We start from the raw sequence: 20,047 nt of genomic DNA, 5'->3' as shown, positions 1-20,047 counted from the left end.
CAGTTTGAAAAATAGTAGAAAATGAATAAAAAAGGAAGTTGGATTTAAAGTGTTTTTTTAAGCCAATAAGTGAAGCTAAGCCTGAGGTAAAGGTTGTGGAAATCACAGAGTAGCAGCAACAGCAGTTAGCATAGCTAGCAGCGGCAATTAGCATAGCTAGCAGCGGCCGTTAGCGTAGCTAGCAGCAGCAGTTAGCATAGCTAGTAGCAGCAGTTAGCATAGATAGTAGCAGCAGTTAGTGTAGCTAGCAGCAGCCGTTAGCATAGCAACTAGCATCAGTTAGCGTAGCTAGCAGCAGCAGTTAGCGTAGCTAGCAGCAGCACCTGTAGATGATGCTAATACAGGAGAACCAACAGACAGGACACAGGAGGAGAACTATCCAGAGGACATGAGGAGGACTCAGGGACAGAGAGAAGTTAAAGTTCTGATATAGACATTAAGACTCAGGCTCAGTTCAAAGCTCAGATGATCTGCTGCTCTAGGTTTATGAAAGACAAGGCAGGCCTTGGCTGGAAATATGGAAAAAAGTTGCTAGGATTCAAAGTTCTCCTTCTGTTTTGGACAAATAAAATGTAAACACACTATATTTTCATTTTCTACTGATTCATTAGAGGAGTTATGGGTACATTGTATGGCTACATTAGCGGTGATTAGCGCTGTCCTTGGTGCTGAAACATGAGATGTGACAGATGTCACTCAGAGTGAGAGACGGACGATTGTCTGTGTTTCTTTAATGCTGACTCATCATTCTTTTATTAATCATTTAGATTCATTGGTTGTTTGTGTTCACGTTATATTATTGGTCTGTTCAGTTACAAAAGAAGCTTTAAAATATGTTTTATTCTGTAACATTTTTGTTTCTCTCTTAGTGCTGGAACAACACGTGGTGTTTGTTCTGATGATTTACACTTTAAACTCTGGTCATAATATATATTCATCTTAAAGATGGAAATCCTGGTTTTAATCACTAATAAAATGGTTCAAAGTGACAAAAAATGGTGCAAAAGGTGGTGAAATGGGATTTTAAAAACCACAGAAATTGGTTTAAAGTTGTAAATTAGAGTGGATAAAAACAGACAAAGTGGTAAAAAGGGTTCAAAGTGTCAATATTGGATAAAAAGTGTCAGAAATAGGGTAATGTAAATAAAAAAGTATGAACAATTAGTTTAAACTGGCAAATAATAGTCATGACAAATGGTGAATGTGGTTAATTTGCTAAAAATAATTATGAAATATGGTGAAAAGAGGTTAAAAGTGACAATAATGGGTCAACATATGTGACATTAGGTGTAAAAGTGGTAGAAATGGTTTATAAGTGATGAAAATATCTGGAAAGTGGAAAAAATGTGGAGAAAAGTCATTAAAATATGATGTAGAAGTGTCAGAAATGTGAGAAATGTAGCAAAAATACTTTAAAAGGAGCAAAAATATGGCAATAAAAAGTGATGAAAATAGGTTAAAATATGATAAGTTAAAGGGTAAAAATAAGCAAAAATTGGCTCAAATTGTTAAAAAAAATATTAAATATATATAAAATACAATTTTCTTGATAGCATCTGGTGACCCCTCCCAGTGTGGGGTCCTGATCCCAAGGTTGAGAACCACTTATCAGGATGAGCAGTAAGTTAAGGTGATAGTTGTACCGGCTGTACGAGGACGTTGTTTTTTCCATAAAGGAGGTGTGTTCTAGAGTTCTGATGAAGTGACTCCACGTATTCTCTGGCTGAGGCAGCAAAGCGGTCCTCACACATGCTGCTGCTGGACTGTCTCTTCCTGATCTACAAACACACACACGTGTAAATCACATGACATCATACAGCAGAACCAATCAGAAGTGTCCTCACTCCCAGGGCCGGCCGACGCCCAGCCAACAGCTCCTGGCCTCGGTGAGCGCCGTGGATACGATGACGCTGGACCAGCTCATTGGCTGAGGGATCTGTCCAGAAATGATCTGAGGTCTTCAGCTTGGTGTATTCTAGAGCACAGGGCCCCACTAACACACACACACACACACACACAAGAAAATTATATTTATTCATAATATATCAAATGTAATAATTATATTTTAGAGTGCTTGATAAATGATATATCAACATGCATATTTAGGATAAATGGTTAATAATTTGATTCAAATAGTTTCTATTCTAATGTAAATGTATTTAATATATTGAGTACTTGCTAAATTGTCTATTTACTATAATTGTGATGTCATATTTCTGTAAGCTGTTTTTTTATTGATGTGTTAATTGTTAATTATACTTTATCATGTATAGTTACACTGGTAATATTGGTATATGAAGTGTGGCGGGGTTCGATTTTCGTTCAAAAAGAAGATCATATGGCAAGTGGACTTTCATTTATTTTTCCATAAATGTTGCCGGTGCTCATTATTTACAGTGGAACACAAATATTTACATCAAGAGAAAAAAAAAAACCACAACCTGGTCCCAGCTCTACTACCAGCTGAGAGGCTTTCAGAAATGTCCAGGTACATTGGTCCACATGCACCTCCAGAGAAAGACTGCCCTCTATGCAGCTTCCTACACTGCTTTTAACAGGTTAGCCCCTCCCATGGGTGTGGTTTAAATTAAACCAAAAACAATTATTAAGGAATACAAACAAAAACAGAAACTGATTTTCTAATAAACAAATGCATTTTTCAAATCACATCCTAAATTAATCTCCATAGAAATGTAAAAACAATTAAGACAAAATAACTCCTGATCACATGATCTCCCACCCTGCGCTACTGCCTTACATAATCCCTTAGTTAACTCCGCCCCGTTTTGTCCGTCAGCTGCTCAGAGACGTCATGTGACCGGTAAGAGTTTCCGTGTGTGTGTGTGTGTGAGAATGTGTGAATGTTTGTGCAGCAGGTGAACCTAGAACAGTCAAGTGTTCACCCCTGGATGACTCTAGCAACAGTTGGAGAAGAAGGAGATTAGTTAAATGATGATGTGAGGAGAAATACGGAGGGAGAAAGAGAATGTGTGGGACGTGTGTGTGTGTGTGTGTGTGTGCGCTGCTGCTCGGTTAGTGACGGCGCTGCTCCGTCACATAAAGGTTTTTCACCATAAATAAATTAAAATAAAAGAAGAAAATAAATGAAAAAACCTTATTAATTATTAGTGAATTGTGTGAAAAGTGTGCATACTCAAAGCCAGGATTGAACAACTAGATTGTAGTTGAGTATAAATAGTATATACTCACCTAACAAGGCTGCCAGGATGGGCCCAAATACAGAGTCATGCATCAGAGCCTCCCGTTCATAGTATGTACTACATCAAACAACACAAACATACTGTATCATGTACTCACACAGGAAGCACAGCTTCTTTTATTGTGGTGGGTCAAAATAACATTCTCCTTCAAAGTAAAACCCACGACCCCAATCTAAAAGAGTTACCTGGAGTTGTCCACAATGTACTGAACTATTTTATCCAGAACCTTCTCAAAGAGAGCCGTGCGGACCCAGATGTGTTTGATGGCCTGAGCAGAGAGAGGCTGATGGGGGCGAGTGGTGGTGGACGAGCCTTGTCTCCTCAGAGGTTCATGACCCAGACTCTGAGTTCTTCTGCTGCGGCAGAAAAACACGACAAGAGAAGAGAAATGAAAATTAACTGGACACGTTTGCGTTGCCGCGACAACGCAAAAAAATAACTGATAACTCCTTCAGCTGTACAGCATGTGTTCAATGTCAATGATAGCTGTAAACAGCATTACGTTAAGTCATTTAACAGTTATTTACAGACATTGTGCAGGGCAAGATTTCAACCAGTTTCCTCATGATGATTGCTCAAAGGACGGTAAAAGTCCTACTTGTGGAAGCAAAGTAAGAAGTAAATGCTAAGCATTCTCACTAAAAGTGTAATAAGAAAGAAGTTTTAACTATAAATTATGGCTGTAGCTGCAGAATTAAAACTTTAACAGCAGTTTTTCCTCAAAGTTCATGAGCAACAGCTGTCACACTCTAACAGACCTAATCAAGCACTCAAAGAATGAAAAAGCAGCAAAATTTGCATAAAACCTTAAATTACGATAAAAGTAAGAGTTAGCATTTTATAAATTAAATATTTTCATTGTCTCTGAGCAGCAGAACATGTTCATCTGTGAATGTTGTTTAAGATTTGCATTAATTGTGTCCTAATCTACAAATTACCTAGAATTGAAGATGAAAAAATTGACAACATTTTGGTGCTAAAATTGTGTCTCTGAGTTAAAAATGGACAGATACTGGAGCAGTTTACAGTAAAAGCATAAAACCTAATATTACATTAAAGGTATAGGTGTGAGCATAAAAAACATAAAACAGAACACCTGTGCTTTTTAAATGCAGTTGTTTTAAGTTTTAAATCTGGCCCTTACAGCATCCAATTCAGCCGGCAGGAGAAAGTGAAAATGACAGAGAAAACATGAATCATTGTGTAAATGAATGTCATCAATATTTACACATAATTTCACAGTTTTCCCTGTTCTTATATTACATGATTACAGTTTTTTTTTTTTTACTGTTAAAAAGTTGAAAAAATTCAAAATTCTTAAATTTCCTTTAATTATGACATAACATCTCATTTAAAGCCAAACTAAGTAACTTTTTCACCTTAATAAATCCTCCTCATAGTCCCTGTGAGGGTAATACTGGTGTTTATGGGGTGATTGGGGGGTCTTACACCCCCCCCTGCTGTCTCTGGACAGAAAACCACACCTGCAAGTTTCCTGCCTCTGACCCAGTGGCAGACGTACTGCTTTACAGCAGTCCAATACAAACTAATGCTAGATCATGACCAGCACCGTGGCTGCATACGGTTGTCTACTAAAAAAAAAGGCAGAGAAGACCTTTGTCTGAGGAACGGAGCAACTCCATCAGTGACAGCTCAGCAGCAGCACACAGCAATCACACACACACTGTCGTCACAGCAACAGGCACGCGCATACACTCACAACCCAGTGCTCTATCAGGCAGCACACACACAAATATCAATCGATTTATCCATTTAGCCATCCATCCATTTTCACAGGCGTTTTGTCAGCACATAAACAAACATTTCCACACTCCTTTCCATATTTTACTTGTTTCTGTTCCTCATACTGTATATGTATATGTTTATGTATATGTATATGTGTGAAAGCACCCTTAGTGTAACTTGTTTTAGGATTGTTCAGTGATCGGTTGCTACTGTCTTGGAAGAGCAAAGGTGCTGTGGGGTGGAGCAGGGGGAGTGTTTACGACAGTGACATAACCAAAGGAACCTTTAGGGGGAGCTCTAAGCTTGTTGGGACTGATATCTGGTACTTACTGCTTGGATATTGATGGTTTCTTACATATTTAGTATTTCATATATATATGTAGAAGTGTAAACTAAGCACAATAAATGTGGAAATGACTGGTTTTCCAGCATAAAATCTGTGGCCCACTTGAGATCAAACTGGTCCGTATTTGGCCCCTGAACTAAAATGACTTTGACAACCCTGGTTTATGGGATTGATTTAATATTTAGATTAACATTTGTGAATGTCTGTGACTTTTGCAGATTGTCAAACATTTGGAAAAAAATGTTTTTCAGAATTCTGCCTAAAACCTGTGAAGGCTTTGTTTGTTTGTTTGTTTATTTATTTAATTTTAGACATTAAAACTAATTTCTTTCTCCCGCACATGAAACAAAAGAAAACAATGAATGAAAAAGAACAGAAAGTAGTCAAACATAAAAAAATAATGACATTAAATAAAGTCAAACACTGTCATTGTCACATCTCATTTAAAACAACAATAAAGCTTCTGTCTCACATTTATGTTGTAAAGTGCCTAAATCAACCAAAAACACGTAGTTTGTGAATGAAGGCGGTCTGAAGCAAAGGAGGCGGGGCCATGATGTCACAGAACATGAAGTTTTCCAAAAGCTTGTAAATGTCATTGAAATCCATGAAAATGATAAAGTTCACTTTTAATTTACCAACGTTGATAACAATGTAACAGGTTGATTTGATCAGATTATTGATCAGATTATTGATCAGATTACTGATCAGATTATTGATCAAAATTACTCCTGGATGAAGATCGGACACATTTTTCTGTTTGAGTCACAGTTAAAAATCTCTCTTTTTCTTCTCATATTATTAATGTTTGTTTGCGTGGAAAACATTTTTATTAACTTCTTACATTCCTGCATTCAGAAATAATCAGTGCACATCATCATCATCTTCATCATCATCAGTCATCACCGTTTCACTTGTTATTTACTCTGTAGTGGATCAATCTGTGGTTTTACGTTCTACATTAGGGCTGGGACGATACCATTTTGTCACGATTCGATTAAAATTGTGATTCAGATTTTACATGGATTGCGATTCTACAGTGACAATTATCACGAGTGAGCCATACTTTAGATTCAAATCGCACAGGTGCGGGTTTAATCTCGGGTGTCGCTTTGTCCGCCATCTTTGTCCGCCACCTTTGTCCGCCATCTTTGTCCTCCACCTTTGTCCTCCATCTTTGTCCTCCATCTTTGTCCTCCATCTTTGTCCTCCATCTTTGTCCTCCATCTTTGTCCTCCATCTTTGTCCTCCACCTTTGTCCGCCACCTTTGTCCGCCACCTTTGTCCGCCACCTTTGTCCGCCACCTTTGTCCTCCATCTTTGTCCGCCATCTTTGTCCGCCAAAAGGGAAATCACAATTGCTGCTAGTCTTTCTTGCGTGTGCTATCACCTATTGGTGCATTACCGAACCACCACTCAGCGGTCGTCTACCAAAATGTGAAAAATACAATAAGAAAAACACTAACTAAATATAAAAAAAATTGTTTCTCCACCCATATTATAACCCCTCCCCCTCCAGGAAAAGGAGTGGATGGCACGAATAAAACATAATCAAATGGAACACATTATGTCCTCTCTAGAACTCGTAAATGTGAACATGTTAGAAATGCTGATGGCCAATCCTTTGGCGTGCTTGTGTGACTCCTCCCACCACTCCGTAGCCGAGCTCATGCTACTTTATAAAGACGAGAAAGAGCGTGGGGGCGGGGCGTTCACCGGTACATACATAGACTGTAGAAAATACATACATAACACTGTGCGAAAGACGCTGACATGTTCACCTTCGTGGGCGTGTCTGTTTACACGTCAATCATGGCAGAGAGCTTCCTGGAGGCGTGGCTTCTCCAGCTCAGTGCCGTGTCATATTTGTCATCAAAGTGGGAACAAGTCATCAAATTATAGTGATGTGTTTGTGTTCACCCTGTAGTAAGAAAGGAGTAAATCACCCTCTGACTAACGATTGATGGAATCAATGAAAAACACTTTAATCATGTTTATGAAGTCATAATAACACTTTATCATGTTTAAAGCATAGAGATGTTAATTTACTGTAACATGAACCTTTTAAGTACAGAGGGAGAATAGAGCCCTACAATGATTTAATACTGGGATGTGAACAGAATCATTTAAAGAGTGTCTGTTCTATTCATTCATTACTGACAATATAGATTTATTATCTTTACTTCAGAAACACTTTAGTTTTATGGAATCTTCGAGTTTAGTTTTAGAGATATTGTGAATCTCTAGGCAAAAAATCTTTGAGAATTTCAGTACTTTAAACAAGAGTTAAAGAAAAGGTCAGTAAAGTCTATTTTTACTGAGTCCAAAAATAAAAGCTTGTATTAGTTTGTCTGAAATAACTTGAATGAACAGTAGAAATGTGGGGATAAGCAGTAAAACAGTCAGGTAGATAGTTAAAGCTATAGTAAACTGCATATTTTGTTTATTTAGGTAAACATTATGAAACATTTTGCATGCACAATAAAGAATACCTAAAAAATTTGCTGCGTGCATTTGCCATTTTCCTCTGGACTTATAATAACAAACACTGAGAGCTTCTTATTGTGTCACAATGTTACATTTTCTCTGGTATGATTCTGAATGGTTTTAATATCTCAACTATTTGATTGTGTTTCCTATCACATGTAGCAGCAGTAATGAAAAGCCCGTTGTCATGGCAACCAGCGTTAATGGGAGTCAGAGCCCTGAGGTAGGGAGAGTACGTAGGGTGAAGTCAGTCCTCATGAATATAATCGGCTTTAGACTCGTGTTACATCAGGGAAATAAAGACCAATCAGCTAGCTAACCGCTAAGCTAACTGCTAAGATAACCGCTAAGCTAACTGATCAATGTGGAGAACACGGAACAGGTTTGACTTATTGTGTGTGTGCGTGTGTGTGTGTGTGTGTGAATGTGTGTGTTGGTGTGTGTGAATGTGTGTGACTGTGTGTGTGTGTATGTGTGTGTGTGTGTGACTGTGTGTGTGACTGCGTGTGTGTGTGTGTGTGTGTGACTGTGTGTGTGTGTGACTGTGTGTGTGTGTGTGAGAATGTGTGTGACTGTGTGTGTGTGTGTGTGTGTGTGTGACTGTGTGTGTGTGTGACTGTGTGTGACTGTGTGTGTGACTGTGTGTGTGTGTGTGTGTGTGTGTGTGTGACTGTGTGTGTGTGTGTGTGTGCGACTGTGTGTGTGTGTGTGTGTGTGACTGTGTGTGTGTGTGTGACTGTGTGTGACTGTGTGTGTGACTGTGTGTGTGTGTGTGTGTGTGAGACTGTGTGTGACTGTGTGTGTGTGTGACTGTGTGTGTGTGTGACTGTGTGTGTGTGTGACTGTGTGTGTGTGTGACTGTGTGTGTGTGTGTGTAAGGTAGTGTGGCTTTCAGTGGCTATTTAAAGTGAATGAAGAAACATCTCAGGCAGGAAGTTGCAAAATCTGTGTCCATTTTATTTACAGTGCCTCCCAAACATCTACAGAGTGCTGGTACCATGATGTGTCTTCCTCCAAAGACCAAGCACAAATGGACCAACCCTGAACAAAGCACACACCCATTGGCCCATCCCCTTACTGGGCGTAGCTCCTGGTGAGGTCACCAATGACCTCACCAGTCTGGAGTATAAAACCAGGAAATGTTGACAGCACTCCCCTTTTAGGTGCCACATGGAGCAGGTAAGGATGAATGTAGTTTAGTAAATGTGTATGTGGAACAGAGTGTGTGCTGTTCAACTACAGGGACAAGTGGAGTTTAAGACTCACTTCGTCACAGTGTGTGTGTGTGTGTGCGTGTGTGTGTGCGTGCGTGCGTGTGTGTGTGTGCGTGTGTTGAAGCCAGCAGGTGGCGCTATAGCCAAGGTCAACACGTTTTGGCCTCTAACTCCCACACCGTATGTCGCACATTCAAAAACTTCATATCCACAGATTCCCTGACGAGCACTGAATCAGCTGGTGGGCCACGCCCATTTCCGCCTCTAACTGTGTGGCGGAAAAACTGGAAAAGCTACTTTTTCGAATTCCTCCTTGGGGTTTTGTCCAATCAGTGTGAAACTTGAAACGTAGAGTCTTCAGGACCCGACGGCACCAGACGGGTCGGGTTCAGACAGATATTGAGAAGTAGTGGTTGGGTTTGGTCACATAGTGTGGTTTACGTTACAGAATTCCTCCTTTCCAGCACCAACAGCTGATCCACAATGGATGTAAAATGTAGTGTAATGGTAGAATGATATGCACATTATAATTCTGAGCTTATGTCAGTATAGATACCTATATATATATATATATATATATATATATACATGTGTTGTTCCCACAGACATTCTCTCTTAGTGTCAGAACACTAATAATCTCATAACAAAGTGTGTCATGAGCTGTAAAAACTTAGTCCCTCCCCTCTTCAGTGTGATTAGCCAATAGCAGCCTTTCTGATCATTTTGTCTTTTCCAGCCTATAAGAATTATTTACAATAGTTACTGTGTTTTTCATTTTCCCCCAACAAGACCTTTTCATCTGAACCCATTTTCCATGTCAGCTCTGGAATCAAATCGACAAAATATATAGTTTGGTTTATTTTGAATTTATTTCATCAGACATTCAGTGTATGCTTGAATATTTCCATAACAGGAGCAGAGGACAATTTTAAAGAAATACACCAGTGAAACATTCTTTTCCCAAGGTCTGGTATCAGCTGTGCATCGCTGCCACAACGACACTAAAATCGATGTTACACGTCTAATGCTAGTCTTTTTTAACTCGAGGAATCGAGTCATTTGACTGAATTCTAGAGAACGTGGAACGTGCTATTTGTTGTATTTTTAAATACATTTCAATCTAACTGTTACTGTTTTAATATTATTACTGTATTTTAATATTATGTAAATAATGAATAATTATTTAATAATTGTAATAGTGTAAATCAATATAACAATCAAATTATAACCCCCAGCACAGTAGATAATAACAGCTGTTCGTGGTAGAAGTATCTCACTAGCTGATGAAGACTTCCATCATCTCCACTTTTCACAAAGTGAGTCAAAGATCTAGTGAAGTTCTTATTTTTCCACCATGTGCTGATAATAGAAGTATAAAAGTGATGGTGCACTAACCTGGTGAGGTCCGCCTGCTGCTGCAGCTGCTCCTGGACCTTCTGACAAACGTTTCCTGCAGTTTTATAAACTTTTCCCACCTTCGTGAAGAGAGCAGCTATCTTGTCGCTACGCAGGAATCCAGCTGCTCGTCTCTTCAGCTGATGACCCAGACACACCTCGATGGCAGCTGAGGAACACACACACACATTGATTAAGATACGCCCAGTCACAGCAGCCCCGCCCCCACATGGAGCTGTCAATGAAAGCCAGTCCCTCCTCCGTCTTTTCTAGGAGGGGCGGGGCCAACAGTGACGGTTAGTGATGTCACTGATCAAATCTCAACCAATAGAAACATTCTATTGTAATAGCAGCGTTTAACCCATAGAGGGCAGTCACTCTGACTAAAAACACTACATTTAAATACTTAGACTAAAATGTAAAGAGTGAGACTAGGATCAATAAACCACATGAGTTCAAACCTTATACACTTTATTTACCTTTATTTCAGCATCTTTTTCTTGCTATTGTTAAAACAAATTCAATGGATTAAAGCAGGTGTTCTCAACCTTGGGGTCAGGTATCACTGAAAGAGGGTCGAAAAAGACTAAGAATAGTTTTTGAACAGTTTGAGCCCATTTTTGTTTATTTTTACAATTTTTCTGCTACACCAAACTCACCATATTTTAACCTATTTTCATCACTTTTTCTTGCCATATTTTTGCTCCTTTTAATGTATTTTTGCTACATTTCTCCCATTTCTGACACTTCTACATCACTTATAAACCCTTTCTACCACTTTTACACCTAATGTCACATATGTTGACCCATTATTGTCATTTTTAACCTCTTTTTACCAGATTTCATCATTATTTTTTGTCAATTTAACCACATTCAGGATTTGTCATGTCCATTATTTACCAGTTTAAACTAATTGTTCCAATATTAACACTTTGAAGCCTTTTTTGCATTTTTTCTGTCTGTTTTTATCCACTTTAATTTACAACTTTTAACCAGTTTTTTTAAAATCCCATTTCACCTCCTTTTCCACCATTTTTGGTCACTTTGAATCATTTTATTAGTGATTAAAACCATGATTTCCATCTTTAAGATGACTATAATAATAATAATAAACGTTCCTGGATAACAGTGGATATTATTCAGATGAATAAATAAATGTGGTTATCACAGATTCATAGAACAATGACCATCATTTTACTGACTTTATGGATGGACCCCAAAAATGTCTCCCCTTTATTCCTCCTTATAGATGGTCCTGTCTCCACATGAACAATAAATGTATTAACCAATGAGAAATAAATAAAACGCTCACAGGCAGAAAACAAGTCCCAGAGGAATGAGGTCATCATTCACTAGTTTTATTGACGTCTTCAGTCACGATGTTTAACGGCCGATGTTGACGATGACATTACTGAAGATTTTTTTTTTTACCAGTTATTGCCTTAGTAACAACAGTTTAATATTCAGCTGAAATCTCCCATTATTAGACTACACTGAGAAAAAACCCCTCAATGCCGAGAATTCCCAAACTAATTTGTCAGAGAAACACATTTTAGTTTTTTATTAGAGACATCCAGCATCCTCTAATGATCTGAATATTAGACTCTATAGTTTTTCTTCACTTATTGCTTTTCTTAAAGGCAGAGATTAGAGCGACTGGTTCTGTCTGTGTAACACCTTCACATCAGCTCCAGGAACATGAACTTATGCTGCTACGTTTAGATATGACCTTTTTATCAACAGGTCTCTCTCTTGTAATAAATCATGTGAAAATCTTCCATTGTGCTTGTGAATTGTGTAATGAATTTATTTTTGAGACAAACGTAAAGCAGTTTCACACACTGAGACCCAACCCACATGTGTGTAAAGCTCCACCCCTCCAACATGGGGCAGTACTGAAGTCTCTGATGAACATTAATGTCATTTACCGATACAAAAACAAATGCTGCAACAATATCTACAAAGCAACATTTTAAATTAAAATCAACTCCCACGAAGCACAGCAACGACTTCTCTGGTTCTGCTGTTTATTGTGTTGTGGTCTGTGCATCAGTATTAACGGTATACCAGGGACTCATGCAATGAAGAAAGGCTCCACGCTGTTTAGAATGCAAAAAAAAAAAAAGTTACTGCATTATTTTTCTGCTACTAATTCATTGCAATTATTGTGTTAAAGTCCAAGCCCTAAAAGTAATACGTTATAATCATGAATGTGGTTAAATTGACAAAAATAATCATGAAATCTGGTGAAAAGAGGTTAAAAGTGACAATAATGGATCAACATATGTGACATTAGGTGTAAAAGTGGTAGAAATGGTTTATAAGTGCTGAACATGTCTGGAAAGTGGGAAAAAGGTGATGAAAATGCATTGAAATGTGATGTAGAAGTGTCAGAAATGTCAGTATGTCAAGAAAAAGTGAAAACAGGTTAAACTAGGCAAACCTGTATTATATACTGTATGGCCAATATATATTTGGCAATTTGAAAAAATTGGTAAACATGACGACCTGTGTCTGGATTTGTTGATTAGTTTGTTCTTTTTACTAATGAAATTTAAAGTAATAATGCAGGAAAAACAGAAGACTGACCTTGACCTTAAATATGACATTGAGCAAAAGTCAAGGTCACACGTTATAAGGAAAAGTTGTTCAATGGTACCAGTGTGAGCACTGTAACTCAGTTTGTGACCAAGTTTTTTTTTTGTTCTTTTTGGTGACATCATGAACTTTGACCTCTACCTATCATTTTACTGGTAGGTCGTACAGCTTTGGTCCAATGAAATAAAATACTCCCCTTGAGATGAGCTTTTCATAAATGTAATGTAACTTGTACGATAAATATTAGTAGAGATATGAAAAAGTTTGGTTTTTGACACTTGATAAGACCTTGACCGTGACCTTGACAAAAAAGGTCAACTGCACATCGTTAACATTGTCCCTATGAGATGATATACATGTTATTAGTGCTGCATTAATAGACTAGGAAAAAACTGGGCTCAGATTGTAAAAAAAAAAAAAAAACCTTTTACGTGCACTGTTATGTGTTATGATTGATTTTTAAGATGTTGAATGTTTTCTGTTGCACTTTTGAATCCTGTAATGCCTTGTGTGTGAAATGCACTATACTTGCCTACTTTACATGTATCTCCATAAAATGATGGTTCTTCCACAGACTTCTGGATCATCTCACAGGTAGAACATACAGTATCTACTGACCAAAGGCTCGTTTCCTTTCACACACTCTGACCCAAAGTGATAAACTACACTCCACAGAAACTATAGGATAAGGACAAGTACAGTGTAGGATGATGATTCTCTTTTCCAAGAGGTAGAAGTCTCTAACAAAGACAAATACCTGGGGGGGGGGGGGGGGGGGGGGGGTGTAAATGGACTGTGTCTCCTGAGCTTTACTACCATCACACTTTGCCACAGTTGGATATGAAAAACTGAGGAGGAGGAGAAAAGGTCAAAGGTTTCCTTCAGTTGGCATGGCGACTAAAGTAGGTTTGCCTTCAGTTGCCATTGGAGATCCTGTCTGTGTGTGATTAACGGTAGTAGCAGTAATTATTTAACTCTTATCCTCTCTGTGCTCTTTAAAACTTGACTTTTTGGACCATTCACTGACAATAACTACAGTCACACATCTATTATTGATTTATCATTCAACTAATCACTTATGGACTAGGCCCCATTCTCAGAGGTGAACATTTAGGGGTCAAAGTGTGGAAGCAGGTTTATTTGTTCACTCAGGGCACGTAAGCCGTTTCTGGCTGTATGCTATTCTACACCTATACTTAAGTCAGTCACTGCGCACCTTCATCCCAGTTCCACACTGTGGGTGGAGCCTCCCTGAAATGTGGGCGTTCCCATTCAAATCTGGCCTTACGGGCATCCTCCCGTCTGCTTCACAATTGCTTTGTACTTACGCACTTCTAACCCTGGAATAAGTGCAGCGCCCCCATAAGGTGAAACATTATATTGCATTAGAAATATGGACTTAGTTGCATTTGAAGCCACACAGACGCATCACACACTGTCACGCTTTAGAGCAGGTACTATATTGATGATGATGATGATCATTTCTGACTGCAGAGATGGAAAAAGTTCATGAAATCAGGTTTTCCACACAAACAAATGTTAATTTGTCGTAGTATGAGGGAAAAAAGGAGATTTTAACTGTGACGCACACAGAATGCAGCCAATCCTCACACACACAATAATCTGATCAAATAAACCTGTTACATTGTTTACCAATGGCGTATATATACGTGTATACCAAGACGTTTAAAATTAAAACTTTATCATTTTCACAGATTTCAATGACATTTACAAGCGTTGAGAAAACTCCATGTTCCGTGATTTCTAGACAGTCCAAAAAATAATGACATCATGGCCCCGCCTCCTTTGCTTCAGACGTCCTTCATTCACAGACTATGTGCTTTTTGTCTACTTATGCGCGGTGGGCGTGTCAGGAACCTGGAGAATACGTGTAAGAGAGCTGTGCGTAACTACAGGTGAGTAAAAAGTGCTTCAGTCCAGACGTGAGAATAGAACCCATAGTGTATAAATGCTGATTCAGAATATCAATGTTCATGAGCTGTAACTAGAGTCCTTTACTTCTTAAATTCATTCATTCATTTTCAGACACACTTATTCCTGTTCAGGGTGGGGGGAGGGGGTCTGCCGGTGCCAATCTCCAGCTCTCATTGGGCGCTGGGGGGGTACACCCTGGACAGGGCGCCAGTCCATCACAGGGCACTTCTTAAATGAAAAATCTAAATTGCTGCCAAAACATCAGATTTTGTCCAATCTTTAGCATTTTAGTCAAATCAGTTTGAGATGTCCTTAAAGTCAGTTAGAGTCAGAGAGAGAGAGGAAAATTAAAAACATTAGGTTTTATAATGTTTGTTTTTAATTCAAGATGATTATCACAGCAGCAACTCACAAAACGACAACAAACACACACAATAGGAAAGAAATATACTGAATAATTAAAAAAACAGACAAACAACAACAAAGTACACAAAAACACCAAAAACACACACAGTAAGAGAGAAAAATACTATTATCAGCAACACATGAAACAACAAAACACACAAATGTCCTACGTTATGACTCTAGATGTGATTCATCTACGTTAGCTGGCTTCAACTAACCAAACATTCCCTGTCAGACAGGAGCTGTCAATCACCTATGATCACAACACGCTAATTTAAGCCTAGCTACGTGCACGTGCACATGAAAAGGGCGGAGATTGCAGCGTCTGACCAATCAATGGAGAGAACAGTCAGACCTAGCATCTTTACAATGAATGAACAGTTTATGATCTTAAATAAATATAATAAATATAAATCCATGATGACAGTGAACAGCAACAGTGTTAATGCAGCACACAGCAGGAGGCGGAGCTTTTATACTCGCTCAGATCTGATCCACTTCATAACTTGGTCCTGACCAGGTTGATGAAGTTTAAAATGATGAATAATTCAAATCCATAATTCAGACCAAAAACAACCTGTTGTTACAGAAAAGACAGGAATGAAAGAACTCAGACAGGAAGCTGCTGATACTGTTAATGTGTAAAAGTGTGAGATTATTTATTATAATAATCCATAAGATGATAAACGTACAGAGCTCTGCAGTTAAACTTTATTACATCACACACGTGTTTCTATTCATATAGATCTATTTATCACACACTGGGATGAGAACACATAGTTTATGTTCCTGTTGATAAAATCAGACCCAGTGTATGAATAAATGAATGAATGAATGTCTTCAGTCGTCCACATACTGTATGATAGAAACACAGACTTCATCAGCTGACTGTGAATCTTTCCTAAATGATGTCATCAGTAAATGAAAGGATTGCATTTATAATTAATAATTATTTCCTCAACTCAGATGTCAGATCTGCACCAACCAGGATCTTCTAAGAATAGGCAGGTCGTTTTCTAAGAGATCTGATTGGTCAGGAGGCGGGGCCAGGACTCTCTAAGATCCTAGCCAGAGAAAAACCTGGTCACGACCAGTTTAGCCGTTCAGCATTAGTTGCCATAGTGATTAAGCTCCAACTAGCTTTGTAGTCACTCATTCATTCCGTCATTATGCTCTATAGTTGTTTTTAAATAGTTTTCAGAGCAAAATGTTGTAGTTGGACAAAGGTGAGAAATAAGAGAAAGAGGAACGAGAACCACTGGTTTAGACCGTGGATGACAATGTTGACCAGCTGTAACTGGAACCTTTACCTTTTAAACTAAAAATCTAAATTGCTGCCAAAACAGCAGATTTTGTCCAATCTTTAGTATTTTACAAACAAACAGGTGATATTCAGAGTTAAATTATATTACAGTAAAAACTCTGAGGAGCACAAATACCCCATAATGCCACATATTATGCAAAAGTAATCAATGATGATATTAACAATAATTGTGAAATAAACCATTCATTTGAGTTCATGCAGACAGTCCTGACCTGCTCTCCTGTGGTTCTACATGGAGGTGGATCCACTATGATCACCGTGCTCCCCTAATGGTTCTGTAACTCACTATGTCTACGGCCACCCATTTTCTGTGATCGGGAAAAATCTAGTGATATACCAAAATTCCGACCTCTGAAAATGACCCAAAAGTGGACGTGTATTTACGAGTATTAACATGTTTACGTGTGTACGAGTGTTAACATGTTTACGTGTGTTTACATGTGTTTATAAGTGTTAATTTGTTTGTGTTTACAAGTGTTATCATGTTTACATGTGTTTAAAGAGTGTTAGCATGTTTACATGTGTTTACGTGTGTTTATGTGTTTATTTGTGTTAACATGTGTGTGTTTACGAGTGTTAATATTTTTATGTGTGCTTATGTGTGTTTTCGAGTGTTAACATGTTTACATGTGTTTACGAGTGTTAACATGTTTACATGTGTTTACGAGTATTAACATGTTTACGTGTGTTTACATGTGTTTATGTGTGTTTACATGTGTTTACATGTATTTACGAGTGTAAACATGTGTTTACGTGTGTGTTAACATGTTTACATGTGTTTACGTGTGTTTATGAGTATTAACATGTTTACGTGTGCTTACGAGTGTTAACATGTTTACATGTGTTTACATGTGTTTATAAGTGTTAATAAGTGTTAACATGTTTACAAGTGTTAACATGTTTACAAGTGTTAACATGTTTACATGTGTTTATGAGTGTTAACATGTTTACGTGTGCTTACGAGTGTTAACATGTTTACATGTGTTTATAAGTGTTAACATGTTTACATGTGTTTACATGTGTTTATAAGTGTTAATGTGTTTACAAGTGTTAACATGTTTACATGTGTTTATGAGTGTTAACATGTTTACATGTGTTGACAAGTGTTGACTTGTTTATGTGTGTTTACAAGTGTTAACATGTGTTTACGTGTGTGTTAACATGTTTACATGTGTTTATGAGTGTTAACATGTTTACATGTGTTGACAAGTGTTGACTTGTTTACGTGTGTTTACAAGTGTTAACATGTGTTTACATGTGTGTTAACATGTTTGCATGTGTTTACAAGTGTTAACATGTGTTTACAAGTGTTAACATGTGTTTACGTGTGTGTGAACATGTTTACGTGTGTTTACATGTGTTTATGAGTGTTAACAGTTTTACGTGTGTTTACAAGTGTTAACATGTGTTTACGAGTGTTAACATGTTTACGAGTGTTAACATGTGTTTACGTGTGTGTTAAAATATTTACGTGTGTTTACGAGTGTTAATATTTTATGTGTGCTTATGTGTGTTTTCGAGTGTTAACATGTTTACATGTGTTTACGAGTGTTAACATGTTTACATGTGTTTACAAGTTTACATGTGTTTACAAGTGTTAACATGTTTACATGTGTTTACGAGTGTTAACATGTTTACGAGTGTTAACATGTGTTTACGAGTGTTAACATGTTTACATGTGTTTACAAGTTTACATGTGTTTACGAGTGTTAACATGTTTACATGTGTTTACAAGTTTACATGTGTTTACAAGTGTTAACATGTTTACATGTGTTTACAAGTGTTAACATGTTTACATGTGTTTACGAGTGTTAACATGTGTTTACGAGTGTTAACATGTGTTTACGAGTGTTAACATGTGTTTACGTGTGTTTACGTGTGTTTACATGTGTTTACGTGTGTGTTAACATGTTTACATGTGTTTAGATGTGTTTACGAGTGTTAACATGTTTACATGTGTTAATGAGTGTTAACATGTTTACGTGTGTTTACATGTGTTTACGAGTGTTAACATGTTTACATGTGTTAATGAGTGTTAACATGTTTACATGTGTTTATGAGTGTTAACATGTTTACATGTGTTAATGAGTGTTAACATGTTTACGTGTGTTTACATGTGTTTACGTGTGTTAACATGTTTATGTGTGTTTACGAGTGTTAACATGTTTACATGTGTTAATGAGTGTTAACATGTTTACGTGTGTTTATGTGTGTTTACGAGTGTTAACATGTTTACATGTGTTTAAAGAGTGTTAGCATGTTTACATGTGTTTACGTGTTTATTTGTGTTAACATACGTGTGTTTACGAGTGTTAATATTTATATGTGTGCTTATGTGTGTTTTCGAGTGTTAACATGTTTCCATGTGTTTACGAGTATTAACATGTTTACGTGTGTTTACATGTGTTTACATGTATTTACGAGTGTTAACATGTGTTTACGTGTGTGTTAACATGTTTACATGTGTTTACGTGTGTTTGAGTATTAACATGTTTACGTGTGCTTGCGAGTGTTAACATGTTTACATGTGTTTATAAGTGTTAATGTGTTTACAAGTGTTAACATGTTTACATGTGTTTATGAGTGTTAACATGTTTACGTGTGCTTACGAGTGTTAACATGTTTACATGTGTTTATAAGTGTTAACATGTTTACATGTGTTTACATGTGTTTATAAGTGTTAATGTGTTTACAAATGTTAACATGTTTACATGTGTTTACGTGTGTTTATGAGTGTTAACATGTTTACATGTGTTGACAAGTGTTGACTTGTTTACGTGTGTTTACAAGTGTTAACATGTGTTTACGTGTGTGTTAACATGTTTACATGTGTTTATGAGTGTTAACATGTTTACATGTGTTGACAAGTGTTGACTTGTTTACGTGTGTTTACAAGTGTTAACGTGTGTGTTAACATGTTTACATGTGTTTATGAGTGTTAACATGTTTACGTGTGTTTACAAGTGTTAACATGTGTTTACATGTGTGTTAACATGTTAACATGTGTTAACATGTTTACATGTGTTTACGAGTGTTAACATGTGTTTACGTGTGTGTTAATATGTTTACGTGTGTTTACGAGTGTTAATATTTTTATGTGTGTTTTCGAGTGTTAACATGTTTACATGTGTTTACGAGTGTTAACATGTTTACATGTGTTTACAAGTGTTAACATGTTTACATGTGTTTACAAGTGTTAACATGTTTACATGTGTTTACAAGTGTTAACATGTTTACATGTGTTTACGAGTGTTTACATGTGTTTACGAGTGTTAACATGTGTTTACGAGTGTTAACATGTGTTTACGAGTGTTAACATGTGTTTACATGTGTTTATGTGTGTGTTAACATGTTTATGTGTGTTTACGAGTGTTAA

At 37.3% G+C, this 20,047-nt stretch overlaps 1 protein-coding gene across 4 annotated transcripts in view; it reads right to left on the bottom strand.

Annotated features, from left to right (window-relative positions):
* The window catches only part of sgsm2 (small G protein signaling modulator 2), a 112,994-nt gene that overhangs the window by 40,040 nt on the left and 52,907 nt on the right, over positions 1-20,047 (bottom strand). For 2 of the 4 annotated variants that reach the window (XM_028464684.1, XM_028464686.1), the window contains exons 3-7: positions 10,410-10,578; positions 3,407-3,577; positions 3,211-3,278; positions 1,845-1,993; positions 1,644-1,778 (exon numbers count right to left, since the gene is read on the bottom strand). In XM_028464684.1, the coding sequence (XP_028320485.1) occupies positions 1,644-1,778; positions 1,845-1,993; positions 3,211-3,278; positions 3,407-3,577; positions 10,410-10,578 (692 nt within the window). The remainder of the gene's footprint in view (positions 1-1,643; positions 1,779-1,844; positions 1,994-3,210; positions 3,279-3,406; positions 3,578-10,409; positions 10,579-20,047) is intronic. The other 2 variants (XM_028464685.1, XM_028464687.1) reach the window with 2 other exon arrangements.

This window comes from Gouania willdenowi, chromosome 13 (genome assembly GCF_900634775.1).
Source record: "Gouania willdenowi chromosome 13, fGouWil2.1, whole genome shotgun sequence".
In the NCBI taxonomy this organism is placed as follows: Eukaryota; Metazoa; Chordata; class Actinopteri; order Blenniiformes; family Gobiesocidae; genus Gouania; species Gouania willdenowi.
Note: the sequence above shows the minus strand (reverse complement) of the source record. Positions and strands in the feature narration are given on the sequence as shown.